At 45.2% G+C, this 23,377-nt stretch overlaps 2 protein-coding genes across 2 annotated transcripts; both read right to left on the bottom strand.

Annotated features, from left to right (window-relative positions):
* Nucleotides 1–454: 454 nt before the first annotated feature.
* LOC144112043 (SRA stem-loop-interacting RNA-binding protein, mitochondrial-like) lies at nucleotides 455–9,425 on the bottom strand. Its single transcript, XM_077645118.1, has 4 exons — nucleotides 9,222–9,425; nucleotides 8,570–8,628; nucleotides 7,172–7,279; nucleotides 455–550 (listed from the first exon to the last, which is right to left on the bottom strand). The coding sequence occupies exons 1-4, from the start codon at nucleotides 9,280–9,282 to the stop codon at nucleotides 521–523; spliced, it is 258 nt and encodes an 85-aa protein (XP_077501244.1). The 5' UTR covers nucleotides 9,283–9,425; the 3' UTR covers nucleotides 455–520.
* A 2,332-nt stretch (nucleotides 9,426–11,757) lies between these two features.
* LOC144112044 (uncharacterized) lies at nucleotides 11,758–18,626 on the bottom strand. Its single transcript, XM_077645119.1, has 7 exons — nucleotides 18,192–18,626; nucleotides 17,275–17,438; nucleotides 15,761–15,847; nucleotides 15,599–15,676; nucleotides 15,435–15,512; nucleotides 15,176–15,317; nucleotides 11,758–15,053 (listed from the first exon to the last, which is right to left on the bottom strand). Exons 1-6 carry the CDS (start codon nucleotides 18,491–18,493, stop codon nucleotides 15,289–15,291), a joined length of 738 nt encoding a protein of 245 aa, XP_077501245.1. The 5' UTR covers nucleotides 18,494–18,626; the 3' UTR covers nucleotides 11,758–15,053; nucleotides 15,176–15,288.
* Nucleotides 18,627–23,377: the final 4,751 nt, after the last annotated feature.

Here is a 23,377-nt window from a genome sequence, read left to right as displayed (position 1 = left end):
TTGATTGTAAACTGAAAAATTAAGATGCAAAAAAAAGAAAGACCGCAAAATGAGGCAATTATTTTACGGTATGTGGAAACAAACTCGTAGTTACGGTTTAGCAAAATGCACAAGGGGTTACAAATTTGGCTGTACCTTTGGAACAGTTTAAGTTAGAAGCATAATTTCTTTGCCAATCATTCAGAAGTGACGTGTATTTTGATGAAATAAAATTTTAAAAAATGTTCAAAAGTAAGTTTTCAAGTGGCTTGATACCTTAATGCATAACAGTAGCAAAATTGAGAGCCAAAGCACGCAGCGAGTCTTGTTGCCCGTCTGTCGTGCTGTATCCTCATCAAAAATTTAAAACACTGTGCTGCCAATGAACAAAACACATTATGGAGACTAGGTATAGCCATATCGCAATCAGCTGCACAATGGCATTGGCAGTTATATGTCAAGCATGCGACAGGTATACAGTGAGAACAGCTTTAATTTACTTAACTGAATGTATCTACAATAATGCCTTCCAAAGCGCTGTCTATGAATTTGATGCAGGGTGAACCACTAGCTGAAAGAGAAAAAGAAAATGACACGTCAGACTCCACTCAAGGCAACTGTGAAGGTGAGGCAAATGCAAAAACGCTGTCACAGGCAGGACAAGAACCAGAGATAAAATTACCCACAGGAATACACCTTTACTCCATCTCACAAGTTGTCTGCACCGCTACGGAAGCTATAGCTCTCCCTCATCCAATCAGCGCTGTAGGAACACAACAAGCCATCAAATATATGAACAGTGTAGAACTATTTTTGGAACAATTACTGTGGCACAGTATTGCAGTACCCCTCTATAATAAAGTGACTTGGACCAGCAAAAATCTTTACTACAGGCTGTTGCAACGCTAAACAAGCACTATAAAATTCTTCTCTCGGTTAAATGTCCGATTCACGCTGGAACCTGACGCAGAGATGGCCTACGACAGTCTTGCCTTTTCAATACCAACTTACCAAGTTTAGATGATGTAGTTTCCCCGATTTGTTCAGAATTAAAAATCTGCGTAATCTGCAGCATTGGAGACCTCCATAACAAGCAGCTTTCGCGTAGTGCGCGTTTAGCGTAGCAACGGTCTGCATATCAGGATCTTTACTATCTGTTGTTGGTGACTGCATGGCTGTGAGGATGCTCTCTGGTAATTGGCTACTTACTACAGTGTTGGTTTATAAACAAACGAACATATATACCTTCCATCCTGCTCTTATTGTCCCTTTGTGATTATTTATTTTCAGTTATCAAATTTCATGTTATGTTTTCAATTTTGTTTGCATAAGCACAAATACAATGCGGCTACAAATATAACGCAAGTCTGATTCCATGGCAGCTACAAGTTTCGCTGGAGTGAAGTAATCTGCTCAAATTAAACAGTACACTCACTGCGTCCTTTTTTGGTTTGCTTTTTGCATGCGCTCATTTACACTGGGTGAATATATTAAGGGGGGAACTACCCTAAAGAGTGAGCTTTTAAACCACTTGATCGATTTGATTGAAACCTGCAGGGCTATAGCGGGATATAAGTTAAAAAGACAGCAGTTGGTAACACCAGGCATGGTCCGCGGCACCCTGTATTACTCCGCTGGCCAGTTACCACAGTGAACAAAATCAGATTTTTAATTTTGGACTCTATAAAACAAGCCAGAGGCATCAAAATTCTTAAGCGAATAATTGAAAAGCTTTTAAAATGGTCTACTTTTTGTTACGAAGAAATCCTGTTCGGCAGTCCTAAATGTGGACAGAACGTAAGATCAAACTTCTTCTATCCAACTATCATTTATAATAGTATATCACTGCTGGGACCATCTCTGTCAAATTGCATTATTATGCTGGGGGGCTTTCTTGAACATCGGAGCGCTGAAAAATAAAGTCGGGCTATTTCAATCTTGAGAGTTCACTTTTCTCATTTCCTGTTTCTTTGAGTAAACTGCCAGCTTAGGAAACCTATCGTTCCAATATTACTCAATAATATTAGTACTGCAACAGGCTTCCTGGAACGACATTTTGTGATGCGCACAACTGTTTGCCTAGTTTGCCTGTTTTTACCTTTTTTTTGCACACTAAAAAATTAGCTAGGTATTAGAAAAATGGTGGAAGTGAAAGACCAGTGTCATTCTTTAATGGTGGCATTCTTGCAAAAAGAAAATAGCAAAAAAATCCCACAGTTGTGTTCTCTGCACATTCCTAAGTCCACATAACACAGAAAATTGGAAAAATTATCTCATTTTTGAGCGATAGTTTTCTTAAGCAAGTAAGGTCATCCTTCTCATATAAGTAGCAGGACGTTCTTCACACTCACTCTAGAATAATGAAATTTGGCAGGATAGTCCCAGTAGTGATATAGACAAGCCCCTTCAATGAAATCAAGGATATGGTTCAAAAGTGCACTCTTCAAAGTAGACCCCACATATACACACACAATTCCTCAAATAGGTTTGTAGGAGTACAATGAAAATCTTTCCATTTGCGATGGCAGATGCCTATAATTTTGAAAACCATTGTAATTAGCTATATTACGAATTAACTTCTAAATTCTGATAGATATATACCAATGGCAAGTACGTAGCCATGGACATGATGATAATGAAACAGCGCATGAGGAGCACAGGAAGCTCAGTGTAAACGCAATGTCCTCTGGTAATGGAACGTCCACAGCTCACGGTGCCTAATTGTGGTCTCATACTGTGTCAGGCACATTCTTTTGCTTCACAGCTCTCAAAACTGATGCCACGCAGTTCACGATGGCTACCCTTTTTCTACCAGCAAGTGACAAAGAATAGAAAGCACATGCCACAGCACAGTAGCATAGACCGTCAAAAGTGGCCCCTGTGGGCTTCGTAACCTCTGGTATTAAGAGCAGCAAGCACATTCTCCGCACTGCGGTGCCCCACTGTAAAAACTGGGACCCCTTGTGCTAGCAATCTCACTGACGCCCGTTCAACATCTGCGATTAAGTCGACAAAGGAGAGGCGTGCCTATATATACAGCATTGTGAACACTGACAAAGGTTTAAAATTCATTATTTATGCTGACGACTGCACGACTTCGTTCTCTGGTCCTGATGTGAATGAACTAGTCACCAAATGTAATCAACTGCTTAATCGGCTCCATGAATGGTCTGAAGTTAATCTACTAAAAATTAATCCTGCAAAAACGAAGGTTATGTTATTTTGTGCAAGAAACAAAAATTTTAGTCTAGAAAAAAACATCACTTGTGGTGGTGAACAAATTAAAATTGTTCATGAACACATCATACTAGGACTAACATTTTATTTACACCTTACATGGAATTCTCATGTCAAGAAGTTAACGAAAAATTTCTCGTTGGTGACAGGTGCAATTGCTCTTTGCTGCGCGTTCCTTCCAGCTAAAATAAAGCCTCAAATATATAATGCACTATTTGTGTTGCAAATAAGTTATTGCTCATTAGTCTGGTTGACAACAACTAAAACTAACCTAGAAAAAATTTACCTTCTTCAAAAGAAAGCTATACGTCACATTGCCAATTTTGATTACCTAAGCCACACACAAGCTTTTGAAGCGTTTAGTGTGTTAAGAATTCAAAGTATGTATGAAATCCGTATATTGCTTTCATTTAATCTGTCGTTATCCTTTAGGTCTATGATAGAAGACACTGCACTACTGAAACGGAACGATCGCACAGTTAATACTCGCAACACAGACACTTGGTTAGTTCCCTCTTTTCACACTGACTATAAGTTCCAAGCATTAAAGCACAACCTTCCAATAATTTTAAATAGATATAAAGATATAAATAACCCTCATAGAAAAGCATTGCGTGAATTATTTCTTCATAAATAATTCCAGACTTCTCATTCGCGCCCATGTACTATCGCGCTCAGTATGAGCTGCACTACACGAGCGCATGGCCGAGCGCTCGGCACATTGTACAGTGGCGCCGATCGCGCAGTTTTTTCGAACTATCTAGAGAGGGTGCAGCTGTTCCAGCCATCTCGCATCAGCTCCACTTGCTCACTTCTCCCTTCACCCTGGTTTATTCTTGGTTTGACATCAGTTTCGAAAATGATAACTGTAGCCGTCCGTCGACGCCCAAACTTCGTGATCTGGGCCCTCTCGGTCCGCCCAATCGCTCTTATCTGGCATACATGCTGCTTTTCGTTTCATCAAATTACTGAACAGGGAAATGTGGACGGAAGTGCCGCAGACTAATATGCTGGAAAGTGGCTGTTTGTAGAGCTGCGAATAAACAAATATGTTTGTCAGCTCGGAAGATGTCCTAGGAGCCCAACAGTGAGTGATTGCGGATAGTTGAACTCTCCTTAAAACGTATACCCAACATCAAATAGCGGAAGGTCGAATAAGACTGTGAACTGCATCATCCAGGCTTATGGGGAGGAAGGCCGCATCAGCGACGCTCCACATAAACGGCACCCTCAAGCAACGACTGCAGCTCAGGACAAGAGCATTCTTGAGGCCGTGCGGGCGAGCCCCTTCAGCACCGCCAAGGAGATAGGTGCTGATGCTGGTGTGTCGGCGAGTGTGTCTACAGTCAAACGCAGGCTGGTGGAAGGAGGTCTGAAGAGCCATCCGGCGACTCAGAAGCCGCTCCCGACAGATGCGAACAAGACGGCACGACTTAAAATTCGCAAGTGATCAACATCGACTGGACCGCTGACGACTGGAAAACGGTAATATTTTCCGAAGAGTCAACGTTCACAACATGCTGGGACCAAAAACAAAGAGTTTGGCGCCCTGTCTATACCCGCCATGAACCCCGTTACCTCCAGGAAGTGGCATCAAGTGCCGCAATACGGTCAATGTGCGGGGAGCTGTGTCCCGAGATGGACTTGATGTCCTCTATCGTATTGACGGACACCTGACATCGGCAAGCTATTGTGACATGTTTGATTATGTCATAATTCCTTACGCATTGGATGGCCCTTTTCCTGAAAAAGATTTCCTCTTCCAGCATGATCTCTCACCTGTGCACACCGCAAAAATTGTTGTGGAACTCCCTAACGAGCGAGGAGTGCGATATCTACAGTGGGTGCCCATAGGAGCCTACCTCAACATCATTGAAAATGTATGGGGAAGGATGAAAGTCGGGCTCTGCAAAAGAGGACTGCACCGATCATCCGCTGATGTGCTATGGAACACGGTAGAAGAGGAATGGATGCGCATCAAAAATGAAGCAGATTTTATGGAGAATCTGTACGCGTCGCTTCTGTCGAGGATGCAGGAAGTGGTCACTGTTCAAGGGACGATGACCCGATACTATATAGTGGCAACCGCTTTTTTTTTCCTTTCTGGGTGTTCGTGGTTTTGTAGTTTCTGATTTCATCTTCAAAGTGCAGATCTCGGCGCCAATAGCTCGCTGTATTGAATTTGCTACATCGCTTTACGTGTGCGTTGCAGTTCTCGTCCACTTGCTTCTAATCAAATATTTCTTTACAATTTGTTAGCTTTTATTTTGGAGCACAACTCGAGCGTTTCTTCATAATTCTATTGTGATATTAAAGGAATGGTATGCAGTATTCGTATTGTATAATATATTTACTGTAGGGAGAATTTCTACTTTATGGTAGTTTGCTTTCTATTTCAATGAACAAATATTACAGTTGTCAACTTCTTTATCTACGCCATCTCTGACTGTAGCTTAAATTCTGTCGCACAAAAATAAAAGAAACAAAAAGTGACGCAGCTTCGGAGTTCACTCAAATACCAAAAATCTATTTTAATGAGAAAGCCTTATTTCCCTAATTGTCAACCAAAGTTGTCAGCATCAGCGTGGTCGTCCAGGAAAACTGCTCCCCGAAAATTGCCGTGATGTCAACAGTTATTGGTCATAAGGTACAAGGCAGTATATACACGTGATTACTACTGATCCAATTTAACCTCCTGATAAACCTCTTATTCCACAATAATCGACTGCTTAATTCATCTCGGGCTTTCGCATTCACGGCAAGCAAGCTGTCCTAATGCCATCCAAAACTTTTTCATTCAGACTGAATATATCTCTCAGTGAGCACACGACCCTTCGGAATGCCAATTAAGTACCATAGTAAAAAATGCCCTGCACAAGACCTTGTGATCACGTATCTTGGAGACATCTTTTCTGGTGCTACTTTGCATGACCTGACTGGGGACTAATGTATTCTTGTAATACCTGTAATGATCAACAAAATCGGGGTTTCGGGCCTTAGTTATAGAGCAATGTAAAATTTCGATAACATTTAACGCACCTTAAGAAGGCGCGGTGTGTTCTGGAGCAATTACACGAGGGAAATTTGTGAAGGCGACCCGATGCGTGGTGACAGGAGTTGCCGCAAGTGAACAAAGTAGGCTGCTATGGCCAAATGTGAAATGTTGCTACAACGGAGAACAGCGGTGGTAGCAATGGCAACGCTTTGGCGCATTAGTACCCGGACCATGCAAACGCTCTGTTGAAAACACTGCGTTGTCCACGTCGCGGGTGCTTCTGCCTTTACGCTGGACGCTAACGCGCTCTGTCAGTGCTGATATCATGTCTAAATGCACAGTCATTCGCGGATGATGGAAGTACTCAGTCTGTGATAACCGTCTTTTGGCAGTCAGTGCCTCATGGGTGGAAAAGGTGCAGCATAATCTTGCAGTTTCTGCCCCAGTGAAAACAAAGTGAACAAGAAAAAATTATGTGCCCTTCAGATAAATGGGGCCAAGGGGTTACAGCGCACTTGCTGGAACAGCTACACCCTCTCCAGATAGTTAGGAAGCACGGCCCAATCGGCGCCGTGCCGAGCGCCCAGCCACGCGCTCGCGCGGTGTAGCTCATACTGAGCGCAATAGTACAGCTGTTCCCTTGTATGTTTTGCAAATACGTTTTTTGCACTTCCGTATTTTCATTAATGATGATTTTGTGCTTTTCGGCTGTCCTGTTCTTGTGAAAACTGTAACCTGACTATGTGTTCTCTTTTTTATTTTGTGTATGTAAAGATTTTCAACTGAATCTGCTCTTTTTTTTTTTGTGCATGTAAAAATTTTGAACAGAGTCTGCCCCTGTGCCTTGTAATGGCTGCCTGGGCCTTGTCAAGCTGTATACCTACAGCTTTTAGTCCAGGCAGCCAGTCAGAATTTTCTGGGAAATAAATGGAATTGAATTGAACTGAAAGAAGGTCTCACCGATGAGCCTTCAAGAACATGCTGCTGGTGCTTGGTGGCACTGACAAAACCATCCCGGGTGCCAAATGTGACAAAGCCAAAGCCCTTGGACATGCCCGTCTTCTTGTCCTGCACAAGAATGGGGATGCTGAACCATTACCAGGTGGTGCACTATACACCAGGGACTTCCACAGTCACACACAGCTGAATGGGACCGAAATTTGTTTACATTACATGTAGTTTGAAATATACGGAGCCCTCCTTTCAAAACATGTGATGCTGACAGGACCAAAGCATCCTTTCAAATACGCAAGTTAAAATCAAGTAAGTTCAACTTGAGATTCCATTGTGTTACTTCACAGGCATGCGAGTAACGCAATGAAGAATAAGGGTGAAAGAAGGGGGAGGGGGGCTGAAGAAATTTAAAAGCAACAAGAGAACAGTAGAACGAAGTTACAGCAAAAGGCAAAAAAGAAAGCCACAAGTTGACATCACAACACAAATTATCTGATGCACTTTTTGGCAACATCAAACTCTGTATGTTCAGACAGCTTGCTTAAATGCCGCCAAGAGTGGTCACAGATGTTCAGGAGGCACGACTTGCCCCGCAACTGAGGAAAAGTTCTCTTTACGATGAGTTGACTTGACAGGGCTCCATGCATATCTACCTAACAGCCTTAATGAGTATGTTTAGCATGATTTTTTTTTAAACAGAAGAGGCATGTGAAACCTCTTCACAGTAACGATGGCAATAACTGCCATACTTTGTGAAGGCTCAGACTACTGGAAGGCAAGTTTATTGACGGTGCTGCTGTTCCTTCTTTTCATTTTCTGCACTGGTAGCTTAGTTTGCACCTTGCCCTGACTCCCATAATGGTTGACTCCCGACAAACATGGAATACGGAGTTTTTATTTACCATAATGGCTCAGGGAAAAGGTCTGACACAAGTGCTGCCCTTGTTATAAATAAGAGAGACTTGCTTCTGTGTCCTGCAGTCTAGGTTGCTGTGCCAAACAATTGCAATTACATGCACTTTCAATTGTGGCCAAATCAGTTATGCTTTCTACATTTTGGTTAAGCAATACATATATGCATTAATATATTCAATGTTCATACGAGTTTGTGTTGTCATTTCACATGCTGCAGTGGAGTAGACTGCAGTACCTTTCCTCTATGCTGCGCGGTTCTGCAGTTTGTTTTGGAGTAAATACGTAGGAACGGTACTTTTTACTACCCCGGTAGCATTCACTACCTGCTCTGTGATACAATACGACTGAGCAGGCAACCTCTGGCCAGACTGCAGCACCCAGCATCTGACAAGATGTAGTTGGAATGGTTTTGCAGCTCGAGCAAAGCACAGCCAAGCGCGCTGTGCACGCGCCGAATCTGCCGCAAGCGAAGGATGCAGTTGTACTTACGAAGACCACGTTCGACGAGGCCACGTATCCGTACTGGGAGAAGTGCTCGCGCAGCTCCTCTGCAAACGTTGGCAGTGGGGAGGAACAAGACAAGAGCGTCAACGGCAGTGACGCGGCACGAAGCGCTCCACTGCGCCTCCGCTAGCGCTGGAGGCAACAAGACGGTGCAATAAATCGCCGGCAAAAAGAAAGCCCAATTACTGGCGACCACTCCGAGACGTCTAGCAGCCGGACAACTTCTGCAGGCGGCATTGTCGTCTGTAAGTATACGTTTTTTTTTTTTTCGCTACCTCAAAGTTGACGTCGAAGAAAAAAAGGAGCCGGGTGTGAAGTTCGCTATGCCACGGCCGGGAAACGTTGACTGCACGTGCTCGCACAAAACACGCGCCGTGTTTTCAGTCGAAGGACGTGAGCGCTAGGATAGGTTTCCGGAATACTTAGGGTAGGTTCGCGACAAATACTCGCAGAGCGCTCCGCGAAGTCATGTCACCAGAAAAACGGAATCCTACATTTAGTTTCGTTCCAAAATACCCATGGCACTGCCACAGCCCGGCAAAGTTGACTGCACGTGCTTGCACACAATGTGCTCAGAGCGAAGCGCCGGGTTTCAATCGAAGGACATGAAGGTTATACACGTGCTGTGAGTACTTACTCCTGCCTACAGTCCATGGTAGGTTGGCAACAAACACTCGCAGAGCACTTCGTGACGCCATGGTCTTCACAACGTTTTCTTACAGCGTCCCCAGCGCTCGCTGCAGCCTTCAACACCCTTCAACCGTCGACCTACTGCCGTAGTACGGTAGCCGTAGCAGTGGTAGTATGTCGAGCGGAGCTGGCGGAGCGCTCTCCCAATGGGAGTGGGTGGCAGCGCGCGCAGCGCGCGCGATGCCTTCCAACTTTGGCCGCAAGGGGCGCTGCTCGTCGTAAAGGTGCCGTCGGTGCCGTTGCTGCCGGACATGCCGCAGTCGCTGCAGTTGCATTGGTCGCGCGCGGTGTGGATTACAGCATTTTGGTTGCATCTAAGCTTTTTTCTGTTGTTTTGTCCGTGCTGTTCCACGTGAGGGAAAACCACAGCGACTATGATGGTAAAGTCGAAGCATCGAGGCCGAGAAAAAACATGTTTCGTGCCGCTCTGTAGGAGTGGCTACCGGTCGAATCCGGGCAAGGCTTCCATGTTCCGTGTGTCCTCGGACCCAACACGGCTTGCGGAGTAGGAACGGCTGATCAAAGACAGGACCGCAAGTTGACTTCAGCGTGTGTTGTCTGCGTGAAACATTTTGAAGACTGCCACATCGAGAGACGGTGAACGGTGTCGTCAACGAGCTCGCTAGAGATAGACCACATGCATCTCATGCCCGATGTCATGCCAGCAGTATTCGACAACTATCCGAAATACCTTCTGCCTAAGAAGACATCGAAAAGAAAAGTGAGGAACCTGTGTGACCAACCTGCCGCTAAATGGCAAACGCGCAGTGCCGGTGCAGGCGTCAGCCATGGACACGGTGTAAGAATATAATGTATTCTTACTACACCGTGGCCATGGACCGTCAAGCACGCTCGACGATGTTTCCGACGAGCCGGCAGCAACAGAGGAGTCGATCGAGAACTCATGCCCGCAGCAGCAGATGGGCTGTATTGCTGTTGAAGATCGGCATCCGTTGGACTCAATTTGTATCCCTGCAACCTGGACCAAAATATCTGAAGCTCGTACCTGCTGGCTCTGTAGCCTACGCACGTTATGGAGCGGAGAAAAACAACTTTGCCACTTTGTATGTAGAAAGAATGGTATAACATTTGGAAGCTTGATGCCGGAACGCAGCCTGTGGTCGTGTATTTTCTCGGCAAATAACAAAGCAAGCACGCGCTTACAACAAGCTCTGTTTTTACTGTATTCCAGAGTTGTAAATAAGGATCAATATGGTACAATCACTGTTTTATTTTGTTACAAATGGAAGCGCAAGCTCATACACACCTGCATAAGTTGACCAAGCAAGCTGTGATTTGCAAATAAAACACATCAATAGTGAGACCCATTCCAACTGCTTGTGTTGATCGTCGCATGCGATCTTTGAAGGCGGAACCCGTGGTGGGAAAGAGCGAGAGTGGCCTGCTTTTCTTTTACCTATATGCGACGCCATTCCGGGTTAGATGTTCTGCTCGCCATTGAGAATTAATAGGGGCCACGACTCGGTCTTTCACCTGGACAGAGCTAGCCGAGCGCGCACTCAGCATGAAGGTGTATACGATGTCCTTCACCCACGATCGTGATGCGTGGATCGCAATCGACTGGCCCCTAGTCGAATAAAATCTCGATCGGAAGTTTCCATGAGCAACAATGAGTCCGGAGCGCCGGCCGAGGCGAGCCTGGCGTTGCATATGTCTCCTCGCCCACCGTCGCCTCTCCTCCTCTCCACTCCTCTCCTTCGTTTCACTCACCCCTTGGGCAGACAGCACCTCTCCTCCTCTACATCGTTTCGGGGGGACAGCGCAACACCCGCTGTCCCCCCGAAACGATGTAGAGGAGGAGAGGTGCTGTCTGGCCAAGGGGTGAGTGAAACGAAGGAGAGGAGTGGAGAGGAGGAGAGGCGACGGTGGGCGAGGAGACATATGCAACGCCAGGCTCGTCAGCAGCGTACCTACGCAGCCTCGGCAGCGAACGCGGCGTGGTGGCACCTTAGCGACTGGCAGCGCCACCAAGGTAGATGTATACTGGTAGCGAAGGCTCCATAGACGCCCATTGGTCAAAAAAATGGCGGCTCATGGGCACTCCAGCGCCCCCTGGATTTTGGGGGGCAAACTACGCAAACGTGACGTAGAATGACGTCACGCATACGTATGCTTTTGGCGCGAATTATAAAGCGGTCTTTCTGTAGAAACCGCGTTTTCGAGCCCGTATCTCTCGAAGGTTGCTGCCTTTCAGCGCGCCCCAACCTTTGCCAGTCAAATGTGCTCGAGTTCCTGCTAGTTATGGCCTTGTTAATGTGCAATTGGGAACGCAATGAAAGTGACTGGTAAAGGAGGGGCAGCATAGAAAGGCAGCAACACTTCCAGACACTGGCGAAGCATGCACGATTCGTAGTGCAAATACTGGTGCTAGTACTTTTGAAAGCTTTTGAGTACAGCAAGGTATGATGCACAAAACACTGGCTCAAGTGCACAGTTCGCAATAGAGTGTACGGCAAGTATGGTTTTCATAGTTTCATATTCATTGTTTATTGCAGCAACCAAACAAATACAGTCACAAAGCACACCCTTGGCACACAAACAAAAAATACATACAGGCAGCACAAGCAGTATTGTTTAAGTTGGCTAATCATCTCAATAGTCACAGTGCAGATAGGAAAAAGCCCTGAAGTGCCACGAACGTTGTCAGGAAATTGAAAAGTATAGAAAACAATGGTACGACAGCTTCAATTGAAGCAAACATAACATGACATAAGTAGGCGCATCAACACAGACCATAGAGCACAATGGGATTATTCTTCACATTTAATTTCTTCAGCTGAAAGAATATAGCAGGTGCGTTTACATCTGCAAGGCAATGTTAAAGCCAGCTTTAGCACCCTCAAACGTGCTCAACGTAGGAGCAAATACCATACATTGAGCCGGCGTACCATCTCCAGAGTACTTCTAGTCGTTAGCCGGATCAATTTGAAGTAATTTTACGTCAACAAAAGTACACATGAAGTACAGCGTACAGTGAAGTGCAAGGACATTCGCGGGGCCGTAAAGCATGTAATCAGTGTACTGTACGCAACAATATAGCCAGATAAAAGTCCAGCGCTGTTCTGTTCGTTGCGCTGACAAAGATCCTACTAAAAACTCTGAGATGCAACTAGCCTGCTAAAAGGTGGCCTGGTAGCCAGTGGTGCCAAGTGGTAGTTATGATGACAATGGTTGATTTCATTATACCTGCCAGCACGGAACTGCAGGGGGGGGGGGGGCGAGCAGGTGGAAAAATTAATCCCAGCGCCACGGAAACTAGGTTAATCCATTGCCTAGAAAGTCTCCTTTCAGAGGCATTCGCTTTATCGGTATGGCGTTTTATCTGACAATATTGCACAAGTACATAAGTGACACTTGAACAGGCTGTACATGGCATAAAAATACCCTAAAAGAGTGACATAGTGGAATGAACGATGAAAGATGCTACATTGTTAAACCATTGCCCCTGTGAGCAACCACGTCACATCCTAGCAAATCAAAATACACAAGTAAAAAATAAAAGAATAAAACCAGGCTGTGAACCAGAAAAAAACCCTTTGCAACCGTTAAACCAGACTAAGCTGATTTGTTGCACAGGCTGCATAATAGCCTGCAACTTCACAAAATATTCAGCCAACAGGTCGGGAATTGCATCCTTTTCATTTGCTTAGCCTCAGTGCTTGCTTCGTGGCTTTCCGTTTAGTAGTTTGACTGTGCAGTTCAAGATTTTTCTGCGTGCAAGCCAATGCAGCCTCACCCTGACGAACAGGGCAAACAAACCATCATAAACGTCATCACCACACACAGTCAGCGATTTTCCTACCTTGGCATGAAGCAACATGCACAGATCATGCCCTACTTGTTCTTTTCCCACAATATTGGAACTAGATGCGACAAAAACCTGCTCGCAAGCATTGATGAAAGCTACAAATGAGGGTGTAGGAACTGACAGGCTCCCAAAGTCACCTTCTCCAGGATTTTTGACACTTAAGTACAAGAGAACTTGGCTCTGATCGGCAAAGGCGGCATTTTCTAGCCTCACCTCGCACGTATGTGGCCCTGTAACACACCTGTGATCATTCATAAACTTGTAGGCAAGCCAGCCAGCAAAATAGACAATGTTGTTCTCTAGTATTGGAGACTGATAATCATATGGCAAAACTTCTACTGCAACTGGCAAAGATGTGGCAGCTGTACAGAGAGAAGGAGCAGACTTAGATAAACAAACTGGGAGAGTGGCTAGAAGGCTAGACATGTCTTCAGCACAGTTGCTGCTTTCCGACAGTTTGAAAAGGTTGCTAACTAAAAGATGCCTAAATGCTGCTTGAAAGTGCCGGCAAGACGAGTTGCTGTTCGATCCAGATTTCGACCTAACAATAGCAAAGGTGTTTTCAAGTGCATCCTGGTTCAGTTGCCTGGTAAGGAGGTATGTCAAACCATAGCGAGAGGCCAGGTGGTTCCATAACAGCAGCACAGCCCTCATAGTATGGCAGAAGCCACGGATGCAAAGAGGCTGCCGCGCACAGCCTTGAACTTCGATGTTTTCGAAAACTGCAATACACTCTTCCAAAAACTCTTCATGCACAGATCCTGCACAAATCGCAGATGCATACGGAGACTTTCCCCGCTTCTGTGAAGTATTTAGACTGTCAAAGAGTCTATCGATCCTCTCAACAAATCTGGCTGTGTGGATAGCCTCTGATGGCAACTGTTGGAATGTTACCAATGTGCACAATGCAGCAGCGCAATGATTGCTGAATACCTGTGCTGCGAGTTTCACAGACATCTTCGAAGCAAAAGTTAAATTAAAGTGCCGGGCACTCAACTTTGGGATGGACCGAATTTGCATTTCTCGATCCTTCTCATAAGCCTGTCGTATGTACGAGCTTTTAATTGTGTCACTGCCTACCCTGAAGTCATACTTGAAGAGCATATTGCGCAAGCACTTGAGCAAATGCGGTGGATCAAAAATAAAGAAAAGCGGTTCACCATTCACACTTAAGTACGGCTTTTCAGGGGTCACAAGTTTCGAAAACAGAAACATTTTGGTTCCCCTGATCACAAACCACAGCCACAGGCTGCAATCCAGCTCCAACCAACATTTTGTGGCATTTGAAGAGGATGTCATACAGAACAGTTGCAGGCGCTGCCTTATCTGCAAAGAAGTAGCCAAGAGGCTGCTTCCACGGCGTACATATTCCATTGGCCATGAACACAAGCGCCTTGTTTGCAAGATTTGGACCTTGTGCTGCACTGTACTCTTCAAGGCCTTCAAATCTGTCCGGCACTGGATTGTACGACAGCTCCTTTGAAACATGCATTTCATCAAAAATTATGGTGCAAGCCCTGTCTTGCCGTGGAAAAGACGCTGCCCGTTTCTCGATCAAATCAAAAACTTCAGGATAAAATCCAACCCTCAATGGTACGCGTGCAAGCCACAGCTGCAGTGACCTAACAGATGGAAGTTTCAGGAGTTTCCTGCAATATCTGTAACCTTTTGGGCTGTGGAAGTATAAACCTAAAGCAAAGGTTTTGTTTTGGCTGCACCATCGACGGCCAAACCTGCTGACATTGTGCATCTTTAACTGAGCTTCAACAAAAGCAGCAACAGCTGGTGTTAAATGCTCACGCAGACTATCTACCAATTCGGCAGTGGTCTTCATGCGACGGCGCTGAAGCAGCAGTCCTTGCAGCCTCTTGTTGCGGTTACGCAGCTGCCTGAGCTTGGCTCGAAGTTTCTGCAGTGGCCGCCTTTCATTGATGGGGCTGGTGAAAGATCCTGCAACGTACAGAGTCGACGGAAGAGCAAGAAGTTGCTACGTCGGGTTTAGTCATAGCTGCATGTAGTCCTGTAGCACCAAAAAGTGCGCAATATTGCGAAAGCGTTGTAAAATTGCTAACCTTCATAAGAAAGCGGCTAACTGCTGAACGGAGCTCCTGGTGACAGATCAGCACTCGCCGACAGTGTTGCGGCCCCCCCTGCCGTGCCAGGTTCCAGAGATGAAGCGCTTGCTTCAGTGCTTGGTCCTGCATGTGTGGTCAGCTGCGCCCACAGAATATAAAGAACAAAATATAGAGACAGCACAGTTCTGACAGGGAAGCCAGCAACCCAAAAATGCACAAGTAATAACTAAGCGCCACAGGCGGAATTAACACTTACACTGAACCATTATGAAGCCACTGGCGTGGGAACAAGCTTGGTTCAGCGTAGAACCAGTAGGGCGGGCACCATCTGCATCTGCACAGCGCACAGACAAGGAATTGTAGCATATTTCTGAGCCATACCTCCTCAGGCTGTTCGAGCAGATACGAAATAACAATCACCTTCTTGGAAGAGTAGCAGCGACTGGGACGACCGACTCTGGACGTACCCCTTGGAAACAGGTTCACCGGAGACAGCAGCTATCATAGGAAGCAGTCCAATGAGCTTTCAGTCGTCACCATTTTCAAAAGATTTATGTCAGTTATGCATACAACCCTGCTCACCTGGTTCTCCAGCCCGGCGCACTGATGCCGAAGTTTCGCTCAGAGATTGTGAACAGTTCATGTCGCTGCTGCATTCGCTTGAGGTGTCTGAAATGGCAACATTATTGTGGAGAGAAAAGAGAATTCAGTACCTTTATAGTAAATAATTTCCAAAGAACTATTGCTTCCACAGCATGCGGTTCACACTGTCATCACTCTAGAAAGAAAAAATGCTTATCCAATGAAATAAAATTCTGTTTACCACCCTTAATCGTTAGGCACATTAGTTTGATGTCATCAGCAGCTGTGGAGCACCAGTAAATCATTTGCAATTTTCATATGCTATGTTTTACTTTGAAGAGTGCGAAATTCGCCTATCACACAAACAACGATAGCTCGCAAATCAAGTAATGTGCTCCATATTGTTTACAGATTTATGCAGGTCAGCCTATGGCCTACGCAATGAGATGCAACAAGAATGAATTCGTAAGAAATTATCGCAAAAAATAAAAACCTGTACAAACATTGGCTTTCGCTAGCATGAATATTGAGGTAAAAGGCAACAACACAAACAATTATTAGTGCATTTCTACAATCGTTCAGTGCATGCTTTGATACATAACACATGAGCACACAATATCTCGAGAAGCTTTTCACCAAGAATGCTTTTCACCATAAGATTGCATCCTGATAAGACTGAAGATGAAAGAAGAAGCTCTGCATACAAGAAAGCAAAGTTCTGGAGTACTAAAATTCAAACATTTAGGAAGGCTCACCCTTTTTTCCCCCTCACTTCTTTTGAGCTATCAAAGGAAGGACGAGAATGCCCTCTGGACACGACAGGGACCGTTCATGAGACAAGGTTTCACGGTGAATATGAAAGATTCAACTCCCACTTGCTGCAAAACATGTAGAGTCGCCTGGTTTCCGTTGCTGAAGTGGCTAGCGGCATCAAACAGCCTGAACCGGAAGACTGACAGACTCACGTTAAGATCCTTTGGAGCCCTTTGCCATAACAGACTATCGAATATCCCACTTCCATTATCCTTTTTTTTACCGGAAATATCAGGCAAGAGTATTCACACCGTCAGTGTACTTTTTCCGCACCCGTGCCTAGAAATTCGCTTGAGCACCCTTCGCCTACTAAGCTTGTGCCATTAGCTTACCACAAGCACAAACCTAATTCTATGCTATGTTGGACATTTGTCACGAACCTCACATACAGTGTACAGTGCATACAAGAGACGTAAAACGAATATTATATATATATATATATATATATATATATATATATACGATATGTTTATAATTATATGTGCTCACGTGAAAGCGATACTTCCATTTTCGTTTTCGCTTAGCAGGGTGCAGGTAAAAATTTACTGTAATTTTTAAAGCCACAACACAGATACATAATTCGTTTTGCAAAAGACGCTAGACTGTTTACGGTTACGACAAAAAGGAAAAATTTCATTTTTTCACAAAACCTGACATTTCAAGGGCGGCGAATGCCTTAAATGTTTGATAACAAAAATTACCGGCAATGCTTGCTCGAGTAGGCAAAGCATCGTGTCGCAGCCTTCCTGACGTCAGATACACAGATGGTTCGAAGTGCCTCGAGCAAATCCTGAGTTCTCGTAGCTGCGACGGCGCCTTCTTCTCCAGGCTGACGTTGCGGCAGAACTGCACCCACGCTCGGCACCTGGACGTGATGCAACATGCACGTTAGATACAACTGCGCCAAAAGGAATACGCATACTCGAAACGCCAATGCGTCATTATTCCTGTCACTGCTAACTGCAGTAAATTATACTTGCATTACAACTGAACTATGCTCGCGCCAAGCTCTCTGCGCCCCAGAGTGCGGTAACGCTCATCCTCATGCCACGCGGCTAGCTGCTTTTCTAAGCTCAACGAGTGACGAGAGTGAAGTGCGTTTAAAATTACCCTGACAGTCATGTATATGTAGGACAGCAATACCAAGGCAGGCAATAACTCCTGCTGAGCGAATCCAGTTAAAGCCTCCTCAAAGCCGCGCACATACACGAGGCTGAGTTTCGATACTCCCAGCTGCGAGGGGATCCTCAAATTGGCTTCATGGTTTTGCAAAACTAAACAATGTCGTACTCGGAGCTGTCAGGTAGCAAACTTTGTTCTAAATGGGCCTCCCGGTCAGTAGCGTGCACGTGGTTGCTCCTGAGAGCCCGGTGTGAAGTTCACGTTGGTGATAGTCAGCTGCATGAAACTCACTATAAATTAGAAAAATGTGGGCCTCTTTCGCACACCTCAGCACTGAAAGTGTGTGCCCTGCAGTGTAGTACATAAATATCCCCGAAAACATGAAGCCAAGTACGCACGAACGGGTTATAGCTATGAAACACGAGCGAACAGCCCGGCGAAACCATATCGAAGCTATCGTGCATACCTAGAGACGACGACACTGTCAAGAGCTCACCTGTGAAAGTCCAGCGGGAATCGGTGTAGCTTGACACCAGTGGTACTATCCACGCTGTTGCAGTGTACCACGGAGCATCGTTTCTTCACATGCCGCAAGCTCATCTTGAAATGAAGCGCTAAGCGCTTCAAAAGAAGAACGCGAAGCGTGCAAAGACGGAAAAAGACTGCGCACTGGCCGCACGCCGAAGGAAACGACAAAACCGAGAAAACTGCCGCAGCGGTGCAGCGGGGTGCAAATCTTACCGAACGGTGACAAAGAAGCGACGTGCAAGGACGACGAAAACTTCGCAAAAGGAGCATTTTGAGACCGGCGAGCTAAATTTATACGCTTTACCAGGCGCGCCATCGCAGACAGCTGGCGATAAGAAATCGCTTCGTAAGCTCCCGTGTGGCCGGGTTAGCCGGGTATCGAAACAAGGCCTGCAAAGACGCGCTGTAATGCACCGCACACTCATGAATAGGGGGCAGGTCAAGAGTGTTGCAAAAATACAAAATTTGCCAGGTTTTATTAAAATGACTTACCTCTTTCATAAAACAAGGTGCTAATATATTTTTTTTTCTATTGGCAGATTACATTCCAGTTTTGTAGTTTTATTATTTATTTATATGAGTGTTTTGCCCCCCCATCCTCTGGTTGTGCTGCAGTCGCGCTAAACCACTTTTCGGCCCAGCCTTCGCCACCACTGGATGGATGGATGGATGGATGGATGGATACGGCTGAACCGTTTACATCGGGCGGTGGCTCAAGCCACCTAGCCATGTCTTGTGAAATTTTACTCCTGTCTTGCTTTTAGCCACCAATCAGATAACCTTCGCTTGGTTACTTCTAACCTCTTAAAATCCACTTTCCCTTCACTATCCCTAAACCCCAATGCCTTGGGTAAGTCAGCCCCGCTGCCTTCCACTGTAGGGTGAAGCCCTTTACAGAAAAGTATCAAGTGTTCAGCCGTTTCCTCCTCCTCTCCGCACGCAATGCACAAAGTGTCTATCTCCTGGTACCTGACTCTATACTTCTTAGTCCGCAAAACTCCAGTCCTGGCCTCAAACAACAAAGAACTTCCCCTACAATTATCATAGATATTTTCTTTGACAATTTCCTCTTTAAAGGTCCGGTATGTTCCCAGTGCCGATTTCGTCAGCATCCCTGTTTTCCACAGAGCTCTCTCTGTTCCTTTAACCTTTTTCTTAACCGATAATTGCTGATTTGCCCCCTTACTGCTGTCCAGATATTTGCTTGTCAATTTTCTAGTTCGCTTTCTCCATTTCGTGTCAACATTCTTTATATACAGGTATCTGAAAACTTTCCTAGCCCACCGCTTTTCCTCCATCCTTCTCAATCGTTCCTCAAATGCTATCTTACTGCTAGCCTCTCTGCTCTCGAAAGACGCCCATCCCATATCACCCTGTACCCCCTGATTTGGTGTATTGCCATGTGCTCCCAAAGCTAACCTCCCTACTCCCCGTTGCCTAATTTCCAGCCTTGCTTGAACATCTGGCCTCATACACAGGACCGCATTCCCGAAGGTCAGGCTAGGGACCATCACCCCTTTCCAGATCCCTCTTACCACCTCATACCTATTGTAATTCCACAGTGCCCTATTTTTCATGACAGCTGCATTCCTACTAGCTTTATTCATTACATATTTTTCATGCTCTGTCAGATACTCAACACTGTTATTTATCCACACCCCAAGATACTTGTACTCATTCACTACCTTTAGCACGAACTCCTGTATTCTATGCTCGCCGCCCTCTTCATTAAATGTCATGACTGCAGATTTTTCCTTACTATACTTGAAGCCTAATCTATCTCCCTCTGTACTGCATATGTCTAACAACTTCTGCAGGTCTTCCTTGTTGTCAGCCATTATCACTATATCGTCCGCATATATTAGTCCCGGTAATGTCTGTTTAATCAATTCCCCTTGCTTGAAAAAAGATAGGTTGAAACCTAGTCCGCTCCCCTCTAGCTTGGCCTCCAAACCTTGCAGGTACAACATGAACAACAAAGGGGACAGAGGACATCCTTGTCTAAGCCCCCGCTGTATCTCTACAGGCCCTGAGACATTTTTTTCCCATTTTATGAGCACTCTGTTACCTCTATATATATCTTTTAAAAGATTAATTACTCCATTTTCCCCATCCAATGTGCCCAATATGTCCCACAAATGCTCCTGAGTAACGTTGTCATAGGCTCCCCTAATATCCAGAAATGCTAGCAATAAGGGCCTATGTTCCTTTTCCGCAATTTCTATACACTGTGTCAATGAAAATAGATTGTCCTCCAACCTCCTTTGTTTCCGGAACCCATTCTGTAGTTCCCCTAGCACCCCCTCGTTCTCCACCCAAGCCTGCAGTCTATCCTTTATAATTTGCATCACCACCCTGTAAACCACAGACGTCACTGTTATGGGGCGATAGTTACTTACGTCTGCTTTGTCCCCCTTTCCCTTATATATCATGTTCATTCTACTTAATCGCCATTCATCGGGGACTTTCTCATCCACTATCATTTTGTTCACTACCTGTATTAATGTTTCCTTGGATTTTGGTCCTAACTTCTTTATCAACATAATCGGGATACCATCTGGTCCTGTTGATGTGCCACTAGGAACCTTCTTCTCTGCCCTTTCCCACTCTCCTTGCTCAGGTGAAGCTATTGCTGTAACCGGTCTATCCTCCTTCGATAAATTATGTACCACGTGCTTTGCTGAAAATTTTTCCGTCATCCTTGTTCCTATGTGTTTTATTGCTTCATCCCCTTCTAGTCGAATACCCTCATCTGTAACAATAAACCTTTGTTCTAGCCTAGTTTTATTACTCATTGCATTTAGATGTTTCCAGAATTTTTGGGCTGCTTTTCTATCCTTTTTATTTACTTTTGACATCCATTGGGCACCCTTTCTTCTAATTTTCTCATTAATCAAATAGGATGCGTCCCTTCTACACTTTATGAAGGTATCCCATTTTCTGTCTACTTCGGGTTTTGGTTCCCCCCTCTTCTTGGAATATCTGTGTTCCCTGGATGCTTCCTTGCGCTTTTCTATTGCCCTCTTGACCTCCTCATCCCACCAACTCTTGGGTTTGCATCTTTTCCCTTTTAGCTTTACTCCCACCTTAGCTAGCTCTAGCTCCAGTAATCGACTTAATTTGGTATAAGTCCATTCTGTTTCACTATCCTCAAAAATTACTTTCTCGATTTGTTTGGCTGCTACTTCCAATTGCTTTTCTGAGTAAAAATTTTCCCCTGATTGTTTATCTTGATTCAGTCCTACATTGCTTTTTCTTCTGAAGCTCAACTTGATACGCTTGTGGTCACTACCTAGACTTCTGGAACCATCTTCATCTATGCTCATTACCCCTAATCTGTTATACATCCTCTGTGACATTAGTGCATAATCTATCGTCGAGTGCAGACTCCCCGCCTCCCATGTTATGAGCCCTTCACACTCCTTGGCGCCACCACGCGGTGGCCGCAGGAAGGCATCACCGCAGCGGCCACGCCAGCGCGCGCCCTCGGCACACTAGCAACTATATTCTAGGCAATGTTACTTACGGCCAGGGTTGCCTTTGGACTCGTATTAAAAGGAGCCAATCTAAAAACACAAGTAGCCAAAAGTCGCTATGTCAAAAAACCTTGGCGCCAGATTTGTAGATACAGTGTTGTGCGTTTTTATCGCTGACACATTCAAAAATTTCTCCGCCTCAACCGCTGGCTCATTTGCGGTGAAACTGCACACAGAGCTTGCGTATTATGGTAACTTTTGTATCGTAGCAAGTTTGACAACGGGACTTACTTAGTTCAGGCGCACATGATGCGAAAACGTAAGCGTCTACGAGAGATCGGCGAGCCAAAACCCGCAGACGACGCTTTTTCGCTGAAAGCCGGCAGTGGCGCCATCTGTTTTCCGCAGCGGAAAGCGTCACGACTAGGCCGCCGAGGCGAGCGTTGCAAGGAGCGCGGGTCCTTTGAATATGCCGTTCCGGCCGTTTCGTCTGCTTCAACTGAAGCGCTTACAACATTTTCGGCTAACTGAGCGGCAAAAATATCAGAACAGCTGATTTAAAGAGGCTCTACCTTTCAAAGAACATTGTTTGCAACGCTCGTCTCGGCGGCCTAGTTGTAACGCTTTCCACTGTCGAAAACAGATGGCGCCACCGCCGCCCTTTTAGCGAAAAAGCGTTGTCTGCGGGTTTTGGCTCGCCGATCTCTCGTAGACGTTTACGTTTTCGCATCATGTGCGCCTGAACTAAGTAAGTACCGTTGTCAAACTTGCTACGATACAAAAGTTACCATAATACGCAAGCTCTGTGTGCAGTTTCACCGCAAATGAGCCAGCTGTTGAGGCGGGGAAATTTTTGAAAGTGTCAGCGATAAAAACGCACAATACTGTATATAAATAATTGGTTTTGGGGGAAAGGAAATGGCGCAGTATCTGTCTCATATATCGTTGGACACCTGAACAGCGGCGTAAGGGAAGGGATAAAGGAGGGAGTTAAAGAAAGGAAGAAAGAGGTGCCGTAGTGGAGGGCTCCGGAATAATTTCGACCACCTGGGGATCTTTAACGTGCACTGACATCGCACAGCACACGGGCGCCTTAGCGTTTTTTTTCAGATTTGTAGCCAAACATTATAATAGCGATATTATGGATGATATTATGAATACAGTTGTTATAGAAGAACAATTCGGAATCTACAAGAAACGATGGGCAGCAGAAAATTTAGACCTTTTTGCTTAGTCTTCAAGCCACTGGTACGTTGAAAAAATAAATGCATTATTAAATGCTCAGTGGCGCAGATAATTATCTTGCAAAGGTAATCTTGTCACATTCTAAGTCGGCAGGACGTTGAAGCTCTAGGCAGTGTCTGCTGTGACCCAGGTCGGAGATTCCGGGGAACTTCAAACGACGCAGGGCATCGTTAACATTTGCAAGATCCGCGCAATTTACTAGTTAGTGCGTGGGCAATATTCGCCTAGTGCCTTTCGAAAACTCGTGCCCTTCGCTTATGTCTGGAATGTACGTTAATTGTTTAATAATCAAGAATGGGCTAACATTCAATCTCATGTCTATAAATTACAACAAACGAGCAGAAAAGCATGTAAATGTAAAGTTTGCCCAAAATAAGCGATGGCTGGCACTCCTATTGGCCAACTATTACAGACAACAAAAGCCAATATTTTG

This window comes from Amblyomma americanum, unplaced genomic scaffold (genome assembly GCF_052857255.1).
Source record: "Amblyomma americanum isolate KBUSLIRL-KWMA unplaced genomic scaffold, ASM5285725v1 scaffold_30, whole genome shotgun sequence".
Classification (NCBI taxonomy): domain Eukaryota; kingdom Metazoa; phylum Arthropoda; class Arachnida; order Ixodida; family Ixodidae; genus Amblyomma; species Amblyomma americanum.
The sequence above is the reverse complement of the archived record's forward strand: the minus strand, read 5'-3'. Positions and strand labels throughout refer to the sequence as shown.

What these genes read in the sequence shown, in the direction of transcription:
- LOC144112043 (XM_077645118.1), bottom strand. Translation starts at nt 9,282, where the DNA reads ATGGCGTCACGAAGTGCTCTGCGAGTGTTTGTTGCCAACCTACCATGG. An exon ending in CCTCGTCGAACGTGGTCTTC is followed by an intron (nt 7,280 to 8,569) that starts GTAAGTACAACT and finishes ATTCTTGTGCAG; the next exon opens with GACAAGAAGACGGGCATGTC. An exon ending in ATGTTCTTGAAGGCTCATCG is followed by an intron (nt 551 to 7,171) that starts GTGAGACCTTCT and finishes TTTCTCTTTCAG; the next exon opens with CTAGTGGTTCACCCTGCATC.
- LOC144112044 (XM_077645119.1), bottom strand. Translation starts at nt 18,493, where the DNA reads ATGCTCCTTTTGCGAAGTTTTCGTCGTCCTTGCACGTCGCTTCTTTGT. An exon ending in TACTCGAGCAAGCATTGCCG is followed by an intron (nt 15,848 to 17,274) that starts GTAATTTTTGTT and finishes TTGCCATTTCAG; the next exon opens with ACACCTCAAGCGAATGCAGC. An exon ending in GCGCCGGGCTGGAGAACCAG is followed by an intron (nt 15,677 to 15,760) that starts GTGAGCAGGGTT and finishes TTCCTATGATAG; the next exon opens with CTGCTGTCTCCGGTGAACCT.